The sequence below is a fragment of the Peromyscus leucopus genome, chromosome 10 (assembly GCF_004664715.2).
Source record: "Peromyscus leucopus breed LL Stock chromosome 10, UCI_PerLeu_2.1, whole genome shotgun sequence".
NCBI classification, from domain to species: Eukaryota; Metazoa; Chordata; class Mammalia; order Rodentia; family Cricetidae; genus Peromyscus; species Peromyscus leucopus.
Window position 1 is genome coordinate 54,315,836 of NC_051071.1, and position 18,560 is coordinate 54,334,395.

General features: G+C 48.6%; 1 protein-coding gene across 14 annotated transcripts in view; it reads left to right on the forward strand.

Moving 5' to 3' along the window:
* Limch1 (LIM and calponin homology domains 1) overlaps positions 1–18,560 on the forward strand; it is a 320,820-nt gene that overhangs the window by 298,462 nt on the left and 3,798 nt on the right. For 6 of the 14 annotated variants that reach the window (XM_037209070.1, XM_037209073.1, XM_028882262.2 and 3 more), the window contains 8 exons: positions 1,069–1,161; positions 2,024–2,128; positions 4,420–4,544; positions 6,446–6,576; positions 7,607–7,730; positions 9,452–9,538; positions 10,930–11,038; positions 13,674–13,776. In XM_037209070.1, the coding sequence (XP_037064965.1) occupies positions 1,069–1,161; positions 2,024–2,128; positions 4,420–4,544; positions 6,446–6,576; positions 7,607–7,730; positions 9,452–9,538; positions 10,930–11,038; positions 13,674–13,776 (877 nt within the window). The remainder of the gene's footprint in view (positions 1–1,068; positions 1,162–2,023; positions 2,129–4,419; positions 4,545–6,445; positions 6,577–7,606; positions 7,731–9,451; positions 9,539–10,929; positions 11,039–13,673; positions 13,777–18,560) is intronic. The other 8 variants (XM_037209072.1, XM_028882268.2, XM_028882263.2 and 5 more) reach the window with 3 other exon arrangements.

The following is an 18,560-nucleotide window of genomic DNA, read 5'->3' on the forward strand; positions in this document are numbered from 1 at the left end:
TTTTATAACCTTTTATTAAACTTCCTTAGCAGCACTGCTGGTTGGTTTTGGCTTTGATTGGTTGGTTTTTGTGGGGGTGGGGTTCAAACCCAGACCATGGCACATGCTAAGCAACTACATCCCCAGTCCAGCAATATATTTCTATTAGTTAAATAACAAAATTCACCTCTGAGGCCGGGCAGTGGTAGTACATGCCTTTAAGCCCAGCACTCGAGAGGCAGAGCCAGGCAGATCTCTGTGAGTTCGAGGATAGCCTGGTCTACAGAGTGAGATCCAGGACAGGCACTCAAAAAAAAAAAAAAAAAAAATCACCTCTGACAGGCTCAGTTGAAGCAAACTCTATGTATGGCCTAACTAGCACCTCCCAATCTCTCGAGGGAGATTGTTGATTTTTTTTTCATCTTTTATGAACAAAGGTCTATCTGAAAAGAAATTCTACAAAATTTAGCAGCAGAAATCTGGCTTCCCATGGGATTTTAAATGTCTATGTTAGTTACTTTTCTGTTTCTGTGATTAAAAAAAAAATACCCTGATGGAAAGCAAGGGAGGAAAGGGTCTATTTTGGCTTACGGTTTCAGAGGGCTACAGCCCATCATGGTGGGGAAGGCGAGCCGCGGGAGCTGGAGGCCTGCCTGGCATTCAAGAAGCAAAGTGGTCACATTTCATTCACACACAGGAAACAGAGAGAGAAGAGGAAGGGAGATTGGGCTCTAAAACCTCAGAGCCCAACTCCAGTGACACACTTCCTCATCCTAAAGGTTCCAGAACCTTCCCAGATGACACCAGCTGGAACCAAATGTCCGCATACATGAGCCAAAGGGGGACATTACTCATTCCATCCCCCACACAGACCTAACTTGTGTGCATAATATCCAACATTTCTTTCTCTCTCTCTCTCTCTCTCTCTCTCTCTCTCTCTCTCTCTCTCTCTCTTTCTCTTTCTTTCTTTCTGATATGCATGTGTTAGATTCCAAATGTTCACTCACAAAGACTGTATTGCTTTAGAAGAGGGGAAAAATCCCGGTAATGAGTGCGATGGTCACCTGTTCTTTGGACATCCCATGACAGGAGAGGTACCAGAAGGAACAAGATAAGTTGAAGGAAGAGTGGGAAAAGGCCCAGAAGGAGGTGGAGGAAGAAGAACGCAGGTACTACGAGGAGGTAGGAGACCGCCAAGAGGACCGGGCCCGTCACGCAGTTCCGCAAAGTCTGTCACCTCCCTTTGTGTCTGCAGCGCATGCTGCTTGTGGGTGTATCTGACTCTCTGTGCTCAAAGTGGGGTCCCTTCGGTCTCTTTAAAGAGAACCACATCATACCGGTTCCAACAGACCGCAGTACCCCTACACACACACACACACACACACACACACACACACACACACACACACCATGTGGATTGTAGGAGGAAGGGATTGAACCATGTTCAAGAAGCCGCTGTATCACATCTTTCCTCCAGTCCTACCTGACTCTTGATCTGTCTTAGGTAACACAAACACAGCAACTATTACGTTGTGTGTCTGCTCCCTTGCAGCAAGAGCGTTTGGTAGTAACGAATCCGTCTTACAGGATAACTTGAGCACCGAAGCTACATACATCCTCACTGTTGACTCCTCTGCTGCACCATGCTAGAGGGATTTGTGGAGGAGAGTTGTCCCGGTAATAATGTTTTAACAACAACAAACAGGCCACAACCCAGAGTTTGGAGGAGGCTATCTAAATTTGTTGTCAATATTGTTGGGAACTTCACCTTCAGCAATTACTTAACCGATCAGCTCCACAGTAGTTTTTCTTAATTGTGTTCTTCTGTAGCACTAATTAAACTTGGTGTTTGCAAATTCAGTACAAAGTTCTAAACTACTGCCCACTTTGGCGTTACTTGATTTGTATGGAAAAATAATTTTCCTAATGCCCTGCTTATGTGTGTATGTTCTGATGAGTTTTCCTTTCCCGGAGTTCCTTACTGTACTTCTTTCTCTTGACAGATTTAATTTTTTTTTTTCATGTATCCCTGTCTTTGCCCTAGGAGCGCAAGATAATTGAGGACACTGTGGTCCCGTTCACTCTCTCCTCAAGTTCTGCAGACCAGCTGTCTACTTCCTCCTCTGTAAGCGAAGGCAGTGGGACACCGGTGAGAGCGCTGGTGAAAACCGAGTCTGCCCTCAGTAACCTCAGCAGGCTTCCCATCACCTTAGTACCTTAAAACCGGACGGAGCTGGCTTTTCACCCCGAGCCTCAGCAGCTCCTACACTGCTGGCACCAGACCCTAAGCTCCCTCCACAGAGCAGGAGTCGTTGCCCTGGCCAGATCTTCCCAGACAGGCTAGCAGGATCTCCAGGAGTAAAGCCATGCGCTAGAACCTTCTCTCTGCCTGACTGGAGCATCACTCTTCCCTCCACAGCCATGTGCCCCTCCCCCACTGTGCCGCGCATCCCTCTGCATCATCCCACAGCAGCAGACAGGCCCCCAATGCATTCCCTCCCCACTGTGCTGTGCATCCCTCTGCATCATCCCACAGCCGCAGACAAGCCCCCAATGCATTCCCTCCCCACAGTGTCATGCATCCCTCTGCATCATCCCGCAGCCGCAGACAGGCCCCCAATGCATTCCCTCCCCACAGTGCCATGCATCCCTCTGCATCATCCTGCAGCAGCAGACAGGCCCCCAATGCATTCCCTCCCCACTGTGCCATGCATCCCTCTGCATCATCCCGCAGCCACAGGCATGCCCCCAATGCATTCCCTTCCCACAGTGCCATGCATCCCTCTGCATCATCCCGCAGTCGCAGACAGGCCCCCAATGCATTCCCTCCCCCACTGTGCCATGCATCCCTCTGCATCATCCCACAGCCGCAGGCAGGCCCCCAATGCATTCCCGCCCCACTGTGCTGTGCATCCCTCTGCATCATCCCGCAGCCGCAGGCAGGCCTCCAATGCATTCCTGCCCCACTGTGCTGTGCATCCCTCTGCATCATCCCGCAGCCGCAGGCAGGCCCCCAATGCATTCCCTCCCCACTGTGCCATGCATCCCTCTGCATCATCCCACAGCCGCAGACAGGCCCCCAATGCATTCCCTCCCCACAGTGCTGTGCATCCCTCTGCATCATCCCGCAGCCGCAGGCAGGCCCCCAATGCATTCCCTCCCCACTGTGCCATGCATCCCTCTGCATCATCCCACAGCCGCAGACAGGCCCCCAATGCATTCCCTCCCCACAGTGCCGTGCATCCCTCTGCATCATCCCGCAGCAGCAGACAGGCCCCCAATGCATTCCCTCCCCACTGTGCCGTGCATCCCTCTGCATCATCCTGCAGCCGCAGACAGGCCCCCGATGCATTCCCTCCCCACAGTGCTGTGCATCCCTCTGCATCATCCTGCAGCCGCAGACAGGCCCCCAGTATATCCCCTCCAGCTGCCATACAACTAGCTTCTTATCCCCCAAATTCCACACGAACCTGACGTGTCTTTGAGGGTGGAGAGAGTCTGTAAAGGCTGGTCAGACCCGCATCTCCCAAGTAAAGTGATGGGGGTGCTAGGTAGAAACATGCCAAGATGTGTAAAATAACTCATGGATGCCAGAGGCCATTTGTCCGGAAGTAAGCAGTGCCATGACTTCATTTTGTTTGGAAAGGGGGGTTTCTGGACCAATCCCTTTTGTGATAATTTCAAGAAAGATCTCACTTTGCACACTTACTCTAAGTATTTGGAAATCATTGAACTCTGTTAGTTTAGAAGACTATTCTTTGAATTGTAGACAGTGGGGCGGGTAAAACAGGGGGTCGGTGCAGAAGGAGAAGAGCAGGGTGGCTATAACCAGAGCACACTGTGTGCTCATTTGCAAGCCTACAGTGAGTTTCATTCATGTACAGAAGTGTGTGTGTGCAAGCTTACAGTGAGTCTCATTCATATACAGAAAGTACATAGTAATAATTTCTTTAAAAGTTAGGGCAAAAATGGAAGAAAATTTTTATTATTCAAAGATTGGGTTTCAGAGGGTCTATGTCAGATATAAGTCATTAGGGGATGGGGTTCAGAGAGTCCATGGTCAAATATAAGTCATTGGGGGATGGGTTTCAGAGAGTCCATGGTCAGATATAAGTCATTAGGGGGTGGGGTTCAGAGAGTCCATGGTCAAATATAAGTCATTAGGGATGGGGTTCAGAGAGTCCATGGTCAGACAGAAAAGTCATCTAGCGTCTTTAAAGATTATATTCAAAGCCGGGCGGTGGTGGCGCACGCCTTTAATCCCAGCACTCGGGAGGCAGAGCCAGGCGGATCTCTGTGAGTTCGAGGCCAGCCTGGGCTACCAAGTGAGTTCTAGGAAAGGCGCAAAGCTACACAGAGAAACCCTGTCTCGAAAAACCAAAAAAAAAAAAAAAAAAAAAAAAAAGATTATATTCAAAATGATCCCAATTTTTCTATCAGAATAAGATGGACTTGGAAAGCTGTCAAGACAAAGAACAAGAGAGAAGACAGAAGCCACCTTTCCAGGAGAACGACAGTGACTCGTTGCTCAGGGCTAGGGAAAGTGGTCCACCAGAGGAGGACAGGTATGTGCCCATCCCAGACCGTCCACGGGAATTTCCAAAGCTGAGCTCCGCCGTTCCCTCCCAGGAAGGTGGTCCCGCTGCTTTAAAAGGATCTCTAATGATGCAGTCCATGTTGTTGAAACATGCTATAACAGCTCTGAAGTCAGTGTCCTTGTGCTCTGGAATATATAGACCTATTTTTAAACAGGCGAGGCCAGTTGTGAAGAGAAAAATGGATCATAAATTTGAGGTCAGCCCTGGGTACATATGAAAGCATATCTCAAAAAAAAAAACAGATAAATGTAATCGCTGGAGAGACAGCTCAGAGGATAAAGTCACATGCTGCTCAAGCCTGGAATTGAGTGTGATCCCCGGAAAGTACATAAATGTTGAAGGAGAGACCCCAGTCCACAATCATCCCGTGTCCTCCACACGCATGGTGTGATGTGAGCTCACACATCATACACATGTATATCACGTGATTCAGTCGGAATGTTTTAATAGTGATGTAAAAAGTTGAATAAGGGAGACCTCTTTTAAATAAAGAAAATAGTATAAATCATCAGAGAAGCTTGTTGTTGACCCCAAACCTCAAGCTTTCAGTTACTTGAAGTAGAGGATGTGCCAGAGAGGAAAGACACTGAAGTCCTGAGTCCCACCTACCATGGTTCACTGTGGACCCGAGCATGGCCGCGGGTGTCCTCACTGATGTGAGTGTTAATGTGAAGGATAACCAATTTGTCAGAACAGTTGTGGGTGGTCACCTCACGCGTGAACTCTAGGATGTTCCACGGGAGATCCGGAAACAAACCCAGAAGCCCCAGAACACACAGAGTACCTCAGACTGGAGCAGACTTTGGGCTGCAGGTTATCAGTGCACCTCTTGCTTAACCTGGAAGGAATCTACAGGAAGCCCAGGAAGTTGGCAGCATCCCGCTTAAGAAACAGATGCTTGCTTCAGGGGCGTGAGATCCCAGACAGGTGTCAGCAAGTATGCATGCACCTATAACATGTGTACAGCATCCCAGAGGGCCCCGAAAATGAGAAAGGTGTCCGGGTGTCATAGACGGGTCAAGGTGAGCCGTTGGCTGGGAGCAGGATTCTGGTGAGGGCTTGCACTCTGGGCTGCTGGCATCGGACTCTGAGCACCAAGTCTGACTGGCAGGGCATGGCCTGGAAGAGCAACTCTGTTTCCGGGTAACACTGCTTCAGTCTGGGGAGTGAGCTGTTAGGAAGGTTTGAAGGGTCCCGAAACACACCCCGTGTGCCTGCATGTTCCTTCACTAGTTCTCCAAACAGGCCCTGCCTGTGGATTGGCTGTTTGCTTTCTCCAGGCTGGTCTCGTGGTCACCAGAAACGGTGCCTTCATCTCCTTAAATCTTTCCTTTCTCTGCACACAGAAGTCACCGAAAGGCTGGGGAAGTAACCAAGGCTGCAGAGATCCCAAGTGAAGTGGCCCCAGTGATCTATTTATCTGTTTATTTTTAGATAGTATGTCTCTTTGCAGCCTAGGCTGGCCTTGAACTCACTATGTAGCCCCGTCTGGCTGATCCTGCTGCCTCTGCCTCCTGAGTGCTGGGATTACAGGTGTGCTTCACCAGGCCTGGCTTCCAAGTGAAACCTATAATAATTGCTCTCTTGTGAAAATCTGGGAGCTTCAGGTCCACTCCCTAGAGGAACTCAGCATCAAGAGCCTAGTGGGCAGGGAGGACCCCAGAAACGATCATTTCTTGACTTGATTAAATAGATGGGCACTAAAAATACATAGTATTGTATAATGGTTTTAGTTTAAAATAAAAAGAATGAACAGTCTATTCCTTCCCTTAGATTGTAATTGCTAGCTCTGTATCCCTGGGTATGGAAACAGTAGGTTTGATCTGGTTGCTGTTATCTGTACTCTGAAGTATGTTTCTTTGTTTTAGCATTAGCAGCCTAACTCAAGGGCCCTCAGCTCACTCTGAAGAGTCCATGTCAAAAGGAATCCATCTGGACCAGCAGCCCGAGGCTGAGGCTGGGGCCCCACACTGTGTTACAAGCCCCCAGCTAGCTCAGGGTAAGAATGGACCAGCAGCTGGAGGCAGAGGCGCGCGCGCGCACACACACACACACACACACACACACACACACACTATGGTGCACGCCCCCAGCTAGCTCAGGGTAAGAATCCCAGCATTTAAGTTACTGTAAATCCTTCCTGCTGTCCAGAGCTGACCTCTGCTGGTGGCAAGATCGCTCTAAGAGCCCCCGTACCCTAGCTTCTGATAAATATGTAACACATAAACTCCCACTGTGTGACCAGACTCTACACGAGGTCATCGGGGTCTCAGTGGGACCCGAACAGTTCTTAGCATTTTACAGCTTGTGGCTCCCAAAATGACCCAGCGAGGAAAGGGCTGCCACTAACCCTGATGACCTGAGTTCAGTCCTTAAGACTCATGGAGTGGAAAGAGAGAAGCGTCTCCCAAAAGGTGTCCTTTGGCCTTCACACACACACACCCCTGTGGCAAGTGCCCCCACACACACACAAAAATAAATAAATAAATGAAATTATTTTTCATTTAAATGGAGGGGCTGGAGGGGTGGCTCAATGGTTAAGAGCAGTGGCTGCCCGTTCAGAGGACCCAGGTTCAATTCCCAGCACCTCTATGGCAGCTCACAACTGTCAGTGACTCCATATCCAGGGGGATATGACACCCTCTTAGGGCCTCCATGTCACTGCCTGTGTATGGGGGTCACAGATGTACATGCAGGCAAAGCACCCATACTCAGAAAATAGAATTTTTTTAATCAGAGGAAGACTTTACAAAAAAAAAAAAAAAAAAAAAAAAAAAAAAAACTTTAAGTTATCATAAACCGTGCATTCTTCAAATGTCCCAGTTCTACCTCTGAACATAACCCCCGCTCCAACCCCCAAAATGCTCTTGAGGGGTAGACCCTGCCAAACCAGACTGGGATACGGGTGCAACCTGGCCCACATAGGATGGCGGTGAGGACCGGAAGCCATCGGCGCCTTAAAGGGCGGTGTATTTCCGGGTATCAAAGTGACTTGGCTGAACACGTTTATGTTCCTCCCTTGGTCTTAGATCCACCTCAGAGTCCTCAGGTGTCAGACCCATCATCATACGTGCCAGAAGATGTGAAGCCCAAAACCCTGCCCCTGGATAAAAACGTTAATCATCAGATTGAGTCTCCGGGTGAAAGGCGGAAGTGAGTAGACGAGGAGGACGGAGGTGGGATTCCTGTATCGAAAACAGTTGTATCGGCTCAGGGAGGGGAGGAGTGTAAGATGGCAGCGGCATGTTTGTGCTTGGTCTCCGTGTGATCATTTTGAAGGATACACTTGGGGATGATAGGTATTTAAGCGTTTAAAACTCTTCCTCTCAGTGAGCCTTCCCAATAATGTTAGGAGGTTGCTAATCCCAGTTTCCAGATGAGGAATTTAGGGAAGTTACGTAACTTGCCCACCAAATCTGTCTGGTGACGTGTTAGAGGAACACACAGAGGGCTCACGGCTTCAGACCGCAGTTAAGCCGCATCACACTTAGGGCATTCGTTCCTTTAACAATCACCCCACTTGGATCCCGACTGTGTGGGTTCAGAGTCTGTCTGCTGCCGCTTACCTACCCGGAACCTTGGGCATGGGTCTTAGTTTCCTCATTCCCAGTGGGAATGAGACTGGTGGTACCTTCCTCGGATTCCCAGGCCTGGCAAATACCCAGCACTGCAGTGTGGGTCATGAGCATGCCCCTTAGCTTCTCTTCCTCCTTGACACGGTATTGAACCGCCGCCGCCGCCGCTGCCACTGCCTCTCTCTCTCCGGTTGCTCCGGTTTCCATGGCTGGACCTCTGTGGCACCAGGATCAGGAGGAGCTCAGATGGCCTGGATGGGATTACTCCCAGTGGTTACTGTGGTGCTTCTCAGCCTTTTGTTCTTTCGAGCCCTGGTGCTGACACTTTGAAAATGTGACTTTTGGAGGAGACAAGCGCCACCTGAGGTGGGAAGGCCCTGGGTGAGCAGGGCCTCCAAGATCTCACCGGCAAGCAGCCAGAAGACAAGGGAGTCTGCCTCTGTTTGCCTTTTCCTTTCCTTGGTCTTTTCTGTCGCCTAACTGGTTCTTCACTCAGGAAACTAGCTTTTCAAAACTGAAAACTTGATCCCACACAGGGGCTGGCTCCTAAGCAGCCCCTGCACCCGGGTGACATGCTGACAGCATCAGATGGCGCCTCTTCTGATTTCTCATGACCTAATGAGTGTTGAAGGGTCTCAGTGCCACCCTTCATGGCAGGCGTCGAAGGCAGGAACCGTGACACTGAAAATTGCTTCCTCTAAGATCTGCCCTGCTTGCTTGAGAGGTCACGTGACCCCAGCTGCATGATACTTGTTATTTGCAAGGTCCTTACCATAAAGCAGTTTTTTAAAAAATCTCCCCTGAACTTCTGGGCTGCCCTTCGGAATTTCTTCCTCTGTCTTTATTCATCTTTCAATCCCACAAAGGCCGTAGTTTTCATATTAAACTCGGCATGCAACAACAGCTTACTCCACAGCGTCGATGAGTAAAAGCCCCGTAACCGAAGTGAAGGAGAATTCACCAGTATTCTCCTTTCTAAGCAGCAGTACCAGTAAGGTTTTCATTTTACATACGTGTGCATTCCTGCCAGATGTAATTGCTAATTTTTGTTCCAAAAAGACAAAAATCCAAGCGTGGTAGCACATGTTCCTAACCCCCACTTGAGAGGCTGAGCCACGAGGAAGAGTAAGCTTCAAGCCAGCCTGGGCGCCATGGTGAGACCTTATCTCAAAACAAATAAGCGAAGACGCCAGGAGGAGACTCCTTTGTGGCCCTTTTGTTTTAGTTTTAAGCTAAAATGTCTTTGATTGTGGCTTCCGTTGACTTCTTGTAACTGTGGGCTCCTTTACCGTGTTACAGGAAAAGCCCTCGAGAGAACTTCCGGGCCGGTCCCCTGTCCCCCTGTTCTCCTACCCCTCCTGGCCAGTCACCAAACAGGTATAAGAGGTCAGCGAGCCTTTCGGAGGCTGTTTTGTGGTCCAGCACCTAATGGGCCTGATTCCGGCCAAATGAGTGCGTGCCAAGTGATGCTGAGAGGCTTATCATCCTCATCCCTCACTCCCCCCCCCCATCCCCAGAGAGGGGAGGAGTCAGGAAAACATCTCCATCTGCCTGCAGATTCATCCGCATGGGGTAGAAAAAGTCAGCTGGGTGGTGCTGGCCGTGGCCATTAGGTTTTAATGACGTCGTGTGGAACAGGCAATCTAATAATAAAGCCCGCCAGACAGCTGGTGGGCTCCTACAGCAGGGTCTCTGCCTCCGAGATGATCAGCCCTCCCAGGGTAATGGGCTGCTGGCTCCTCCAGAGAAACGAAGAAGCTGGGAAACAAAACTTCATCCTCTTCCGCCTCTCCCCGAGGTCTCTGGACATTAGTCGGTCCCCGTGATATCTTTCAAAGCTGCCTGGGTGTCTGTCTGTCACAGGCACTCATGGCTAAGGGCTCAGTGGTTCTCATTGGTAGAGGAGTTCTCTTCGTGGCTAGAGAGAGGGAGATCTTAATTGAGGGTGTCTGATGAGGCCAGCTCTTCCTCCGCCGACGTCTGTCCTTCTGTTTCCTCTGGCCCTTTGTGCAGTGCATACTTGTGAATCTCTCCTAGGGCCCTGCAGCTGTGGGCATCATGGGAACGCTGTCCTGAGAGGACAGCCCTGTGGTGGCAGGTGGGCAGTTGACCCTGCCCTCGCCCCTGGTGGGACCTGCTGAGTTTAGCCCCTGTGGGTAGACAGTGTCCAGGGCTGTAGGTAGAGGCAAGGCATGGGTTCAGTCCCAGGAGGTTCCGATATAGACAGACAGCACGTACCATTCCTGCAGACGATGTTTGTTCTGGAAGACACAGTAGAGATAGGCTGGCCAACCTCTCCCTGTGTAGGTAGGAGGGAGACCCAAGGAGAGCCCTAGATGGCACACCATGACTCGGAGGAGCAGGGACCTGATCCCTGAGGCCTCCACAAGTGTCCCCCTCCCCCATGACAGTGGACTCTTTGTTAAGGAAAGGCAATGGAGACTGCTAAGGCCACATTGGGACCTTAATGAAGCTAAATCTGAGTGTCTCTGTAGGACTTCTGTAAACATGATACATACGTTGAATCATCTCAAGGTGCTCAGACCCAGCACATTCAACACCACGCCATCCATCACCCTCAGCTTGGGCCTTGCTGGCAGTGTATGGCTCTGTTTAATTCTGTGTTCATTGTCAGTGTGGGATCCTCATTTTATTCATGGTTTAAGCATTTTTTAAAAATCCATGTTCCCATTTTTGCATGAGGTTGCCTGTTGCGTGAGCCAAGGTTCTCACTATGTCTCTTTTTGGTTGTTTTGTTTTGTTTTGTTTTGACTCAGGTCCATAAGTGGGAAGAAGCTGTGCTCCTCCTGCGGGCTCGCTTTGGGTAAAGGAGCCGCCATGATCATCGAGACTCTGAATCTCTGCTTTCACATCCAGTGTTTCCGGGTATGTACGCAGCGCTCTCCTCTCTGAGCTGATGTCAGGGGTTAGGTCGTGTCCTGTCCTGAGACATCCCTCCTGCAACTTGGCTGCCTCTTCCCACGTGGTATAGACAGAGGTGTGGGTCCAGTCCAGCCTTAAGGATACAGCTCCCCGGCCCTGAGTCCCTCTGGGAAGAAAACTCCTTCTAGAAGGAAAAGAGATCTGTGCTATCTGTCTTTGCACGCTTCCGCTGCTGGCCGTGGACGTTCCAAAGGGAAGTCGGGAATGAGACCCTGGGAGACAGCGGGGCCTCAGGGTCTGTGGGGCTTTAAGGATTTATTTGAAATAGCTTTGCTGTTCTCTAACTCTTACGATTTCCTGTGACAGGGTTTTAGGTGTTGCCCTAATGGAATATTTCCTGCCCAGTGAGTGGCAGTGACTAGCTGTAAGATTTCAGAGTTCAGAGAGAGCATGCCTGTCACCTCAGATGGTAGCCCCCTCTGGCAAGCCCTGGGTTAAGCCTGTGGATCCGTTGTTGCTGGTCCTTGGTGTGTTTGGTTTTGTGTGAAACAAGGTCTCGCTATGTAGCCCAGGCTGGCCTCAAGCCCCTCACGGTCCTTCTGCCTCAGTCTCCCTAGTGCTGAGATGACTAGCACGCACCACCACACCCAGCCAGTCAGTCGCCTTTGCTGGGGAATCCCAGGTAGCCTTTCTGAGTCCTTATTACTCATGATGCTGTGTTAGTTACCAGCTGCTGCGATAAACAGTGAGCTCCATAAGAGCGATGATTCTGGCCGGGCGGTGGTGGCGTACGCCTTTAATCCCAGCACTCGGGAGGCAGAGGGAGGTGGATCTCTGTGAGTTCGAGGCCAGCCTGGTCTACAGAGTGAGATCCAGGACAGGCTCCAAAGCTACAAAGAGAAACCCTGTCTCAAAAAACTAAAAAAAAAAAAAAAAAAAAAAAAAAAAAAAAAAAAAAAAAAAAAAAAAAAAAAAAGAGTAATGATTCTGTCTTCCTCAACGGCCACGGCTTTCCTTTGCATCTACAGGGGTAAGTACCAATAAATACTTTAGATGGACGAGTACAGTGCACCGAGGAGCCTGGCTTCTTTCTCACGCCAGGTCTCCTGCTACCTGGGGACAGGGGAGACTGTCATACTTGGTGTGCTGTCGGGGGAATGAACTGTACTCCATCGGCACACCCCAGCCTCTCTTTCAAGTGGACGTCACTGATTTTGAAGCCCAGCCTTCTCTCTCTGAATATGAGTCCTCTTTTCTCTACATGATGCCACTACATTTCCTTTTTCTCTTTGGATTTCGCCCTCTTTCTCGTTGGTAGCCTCCTGGGCAATGCCATCCTCATAAGGGATGAAAAAATAAAAATAAAAATGAGAACCTCCCTTTGCCCCTAGTGTAAGAAGCAGTCAGTGGAGTTCACAAGTCAGACAGAAGGCAGTGAAATGCAGTCTCGCCTGTTTGCCGACTGTGCCCTGTGACCTGGCTGGAGTATGGACTAGAGGCTGCATCTGAACCTCTGCAGGGGGCTGGCACCTGGAGGGGACCTCCCCCCTCCCCGCCCCGTGCCACCTCCTCTGTTGCAGACGCCTCCTGCAGTTCACTTCTGCTCCCACACCACTCAGCTAATGGGGGTTCCATACCCGGGGAATTTATTACCCTGGGCGCCACGCCTCTAATGTGGAACTAGACAACGGAATGTGTTCCTTAGTAATTCTCTGGTGGGATGTTCCAGAAAGCCGAGACTATTAGTAGTCAAGTACCAACTGATATCCATTGGCTGCATGTCTGTTTAAAACCAGTAGGGGGTGTAATATGTTGGAAATGGTCCTTCTGTCTCCGTTGAGAAATTGTGCATTTTAACAGTAGAGCGGGCTCTCGAGTCACTGCAATGTCACTTACCAGGTTCCCAACCCCAGAGCAAACCGGTTAGTGTCTCTCAACCTGTGTCCTTCTCTGTAAAATACAGGAGTTAAGATAAAATGGTCAAAATATGTTTTACTTACTGCCATAAATTGGCTTTTGGCGCCATAGCTAGCCCATAATAGATGCTCAGTGAACATGGAGCTCATGGGAGTATCCCCGAGTGCCTCGCATAAGCAGTGTCTTAGTTACGGTTCTGTTCCTGTGAAGAGACACCATGACCAAGGCAGCTCTTACTAAGGACAGCCTTTCATTTGGGGCTCACGGTTCCAGAGGATGGTAGAGTTCACGATCGATCCATCGATCATCAATGCAGGAAGCAGACAGGCATGGGGCTGGAGCAGTAGCTGAGAGCTTCGCATCTTCAACCACAGGCAGCAGAGTGAGACACTGCACCTGACATGGGCTTTGGAAGCCTCCCAGCCAACCCCCCCTTCCCCCGTGACGGACCTCCCTCCAACAAGACCACACCTCCTAATCCTTCCAAAGCAGTTCACCACCTGGAAAGTCCACCTTGGGACTAAACATGCAAACACATGAGCCACTGGGGCTATTCTCACTCAAACCGCCACAAATAGTCCCCCTCAGGTTCCGGACACGATTCCCTGATGTCTTATAACTTCCGTCCTCTCTCTCCTGCAGTGTGGCATTTGTAAAGGACAGCTCGGATCCAGACACGATTCCCTGATGTCTTATAACCTCTGTCCCCTCTCTCCTGCAGTGCGGCATTTGTAAAGGACAGCTCGGAGATACAGTGAGTGGGACGGATGTTAGGATTCGCAACGGTCTCCTAAACTGTACCGACTGCTACATGCGATCCAGAAGTGAGTATGGAGAGGATGTCTCCCCCAGTCACACTTCTTCTGTGGGATTCGGTGCGTGGATTCAGTTATTTTCTGCCTCCAGTTGGCATTCCTACCCCTGGAAGGAGGATTCTGAGGATGGGGGCCAGAGAAATAAAAAGCCAGTAGGCAGTTACTCCTCACAGGACGTTCCTGCTCCGCTGGGCACATGACTCTTACCCAGGAGGAGTGTGTGAGCTCCTCGGCAGGTGAAACTGTAGTAGGCAGGTTTGAGAGACCCGCCTGAGCGTACTGCAGGGACCTTGTTGAGGCAGAGGAAGGGTTAGGGTCTCCAGCACTGTCCCTTGGTCAAGCCTGTCTTCGGAGGCCGGCAGCTGCTGGAGGAGGTGGAATTCGGAGAGTAGCTGTCCCGGGTTCGATAGGTAAGTGCCCACGCTGCAACGGCAGAGCCCTTCAGGGGTTTCATTACAGAATACGGTTTTGTTCTTAAAGGAACTTCAACGTTCACTGAAAGGCATACTGATGGCTCCTACTTCTCTGACCCCGCCCACTTCCATACCTTTGCGTACAGTAAGATCTTAAAAACTGGCTGGCTGTGGGTACCTTCTGGGTGCGTGTTTTGTGTGGAGCCACCAGGGGGCGCTGATGTCTAACTGTTGAGACAGTTTGAAACTGGCCGGTGGCTTGCTGGCCTAGTCCTCAGTAAGTAGAGACAAACAGCAGGAGACCTTTTAGTGCAAATTCACCAGTTACGCGGAAGAAATGGCGTCCGAAATTCAAAAATATTATGTGTCAAAGTAAGTGAAGAAATTATATCCCTGGCTTCTAGATTGGAGGATAAGAATAAAAAAAATTCAATGGTTTTCATTTATAGTTGCAGATTTAGTGCATTAAGAAATACAGAGAAATGGATGCCTGTTAACAAAATCAAATGCAGATTGTTCGGATCTGTGATAAACCTTGAAGTCATACAGTTCCAGTTGGGGCTGTTATTGAATAATGGGACTGTTGACATCATGGATTACACGGCATTAGTTGTCAGATTTTGTATCCTATATGAGGTGTATAAGCAGTATTCAGTACATCTCATGAATATGCATGCCTGCATATACAAATGCATACATACACATGCAATGTATAATAATTGTGCTTTTTTTCTTTTTTCCTTTTTTTTTTTTTTTTTTTTTTTTTTTTTTTCTCTCTAGACAGGGTCTCTGTGTAGCTCTGGCTGTCCTGGAACTCGCTCTGTAGACCAGGCTGGCCTCGAACTCACAGAGATCCACCTGCCTCTGCCTCCCTAGTGCTGGGATTAAAGACAAGCGCACGATTGTACTTTTTAAAACTAGGCTTTTCTGTGTTTTGTTTTTGTGTTTTGGAAAGGAACTCCCCTTTCCCACAGGTTTCAAAGTGATTTCCCCCTATCATTCTTTATAAATCACGCTTTCTTCTCAACCTCAGCAAGAGGCTGGATTGGAATCTTAGTCCCAGAAGGGGGCGCTGTTGGAATAAGGGACTGTTGAGGCAGCACAGTGGAGCTGAATTGCTTTTGGATCTGAGCATGCGCAAAAGATGTCGACAAGCTTGAACCTGCCTCTGGGTGGCAGTGACCCGTTTTTTCATCCAGACTTTTTGGGAGTTAGGTGATTTGTTGCCATTTCCTTTGCAATTGGGTTTCTGGCTTTAGGCCAAGAACTTCCGTTACACATGCAAGTATAAAGGGCGTTAACTGTTTTTAATTCCGACTAAAGATAAGAGCCAGAGAATTCCTGAAGCAATTTCTATAAAAAGAAAGCTATTTGAAGGTAGACTACACATGAGATTTTTTTTTCTTGTTTATAATGAGTTTTTTTTCTCCTTTTATTAGCACATAGTCATTATACCAAATGCTAGGTCTCTTTATTCCACTTTCGTATGTGTACATCCTGTGTGTTCATCATTCTCTCTCTCTCTCTCTCTCTCTCTCTCTCTCTCTCTCTCTCTCTCTCTCTCTCTCTCTCCCTCTCTCCCTCCCTCCCTCCCTCCCTCCCTCCCTCCTCTCTCTCTCCCTCTCTCTCTCCCTCTCCCTCTCTCCCTCTCTCCCTCTCTCTGAAGCATACGACATTGGAACCAAAGTCTGTCTGAGGCTACCCCTTTCCCGTGGTTTCTTCAGGGCAGGGGTGGAATGGGTGTTTGTGTATTGTGCACGCACTTGCACACGGGCTAGCACATGGGCTTGCACACGGGCTGCATCTAGCTGCATATGTGTTCGGCTTCACTCCACAGAGGGACTGGGCTCTGTACGGAGTTGTTATTATAGCTGTGTTCAGCATTGCCCCGTCCTTCATCTGGGTGGATACACCGGTTGTGGCCAAACACTTCTGTGAACATCCTTGGGTATACCTGGATGAAGATGTGAAGCCATCTCCAGTGGGTAGATGCTGAGCAGGAGCAACATTGTATTAAAAGGCGGGAGCTTTTTACAGCTTCAGACACCTTGCCTGATTATCATCTGAAAACAAACGAGTCCTCCGTGCAGAGTGCATGGGGATCCTCCCTCTTCTTCTCTGCTGATAGCAACTCTTGGGATGATCATCTGTTAAAGTTTCACCCCTGGGCTGTCAGTGTAGCTCAGGACAGAGTGCTTGGTTACCGTCCATGAGAACCAGCACCAAAAAATAAGAAGAAAAAAAGGAAATGGAAAAACCCATTCTGCTAGGCAGGGAAAAGCTTGTGTTCCTTAGATATGTAGCAGGTGGGTATGGGTATGGTGTAAATGTGTGTGCAATGTATGTGTGAGTGGAGGTCAGCAACACATGTGTTCCGAGGTCACTCCTCATCATACTTTTTGAGACAGGGTCTCTCACTGAACCGCCAGGTGCACTGTTTGAACTGCCCTGGCTGGTCAGCGACCTCCACAGACCCACCTGTCTCTCCCCGCTGCCCAGTGTTGGATCACAGACACAAAAGCACTACCATGTCTGGCTTCTGTGTGGACCCTGGGGATCCACACTCAGCTGTTCGTATGTACACACTTACCCTCTGAGGCTTCCCCTTGGCCCCAGGGGTGTGTTTTTAATTCTGAGTTGAAGCCTCTTTCCCTGTGTTTTTTTGTTTCTCTGTTTGTGTTTATTCTTCTGTAATGTGGCTCTCTGTCCTTTGTCCCTCTGCCCGGAACCTGCTCTGTTGAAGGGCTTTGCAAGTTAGACGTTTTCCCGGTGTGACATTTGCTGCAGGCTGCGATTATTCATTTTTCTTCACTTTGTGATTTATTTCCATGCAAAAGACTTTCATTTTAAATAAACATACAAATTCTTTGCCTTTTAAAATTCTGGGCCTTATGTCCTACTCAGGGAAAGCAACACTTTCTGTTCCAAAGGTATAAACAAGATTAGCTGAAAGTTACCCTAAAGTCTCCATCAGACTATAAATGTGTGATTCTCAGGAACATATTTGGAGATAAAAGTTAGGCAGATATTTGGTAAGTCAGCCCATGGCATGAATATTACTTCATGATCATTTTTTGTAACTAATATGGAATACTAGCTTTCTCCTGAGTTCCCTGTGAGTTTGAGTCTGCTTCTGGATATATGATTATATTTTAATGTACTTACGTTTCATGACTGTGTGGTTTTAATTGTTGTAGCTTCATAATATGTTTTAAGATTGACTAATAATAGCCACATACATTCCAGTTTCTTTCTCCCCGCCCCCCAAGCTTTCTTGCCCTTGATTTTTTTTTCCAGACAAATATTTGTATCATTTTAGGCTAATTTTAATTAAGTAAACACATGTCAGGGGGAGAGACCAGGGTATATGAGAGCACTTCTCTCTATCTATCTATCTATCTATCTATCTATCTCTATCTCTATCTCTCTCTCTCTCTCTCCTTGCTGTCTTAAGAAATAAATGTACTCGGGAATGATGTGATGGGGTAGGAATCATTTAGCTGAAGAACTATAAATACACTTGACAGGTTGACTGTATCCCCAGATGTAAGTGGCGTGGGGGAAGGATGGCTGACAGCGATTTTTCCTCTTTTTTAAAATCCTGCTTTGAAATGAGAAGGGAGATGGATTGATGGAAAGTACGGCTTACATCAGAGGCATTCCACAGAGGCAAAAAAATCACTTCATTCTGTGGAATAATAAAACCTGAATATTTAATCCTCTTTTCTCCAAGTAACTAGTCACATTTAAATGAACTTTTTTTCTGCTGGAGGAAAAATGGCATAAAGCATATTCAAATGCAGCCCCTAAAAGCCACGTAAGGAGTTTTTCAGTTCGTATGTAAATGGGAATGGGAGTGCAAAGCCAATTCCCCGTCACGACTCCAGCCATCACATGTTTAACTGGTACCGTTTGCGCCTGGGCATTGGATGGCCGTCTTTGTACACGGCATTCTGTCCCATCATTCACTCTGGTGAAATGCACTTAGCACAAACTCCCCCAGGGCCTTTCCAATGTGAAGTTCGCCTCATCATGACTGGAGTGCCTCAAATGAAGAAGGTACCTTGGGAAAGCTTCAACGAGAACTCGAAATTTAACCCTCCCTAGATGGGGTGACCAGGTAGAATACAAGATGCTCAATGAAGTGTTTGAAACTTGAATTTCACAGAGAGCCATGCATTTTTGTTACTGTTTTTGGTTGGTTTGGGGGAGGGGGGTGTTTTTGGGTTGTTTTGTTTTGTTATTTGTTTGTTTTTTGGTATGTGTTTACAAAATTCAAATGCATACGGGAAGCCAGGGGTGGTGACCTTGGTTCTCATTCTTTAGATGCTGTCCACTCTGTGTGTGTGTGTGTCTGTCTGTCTGTCTGTTTGCGCCTCA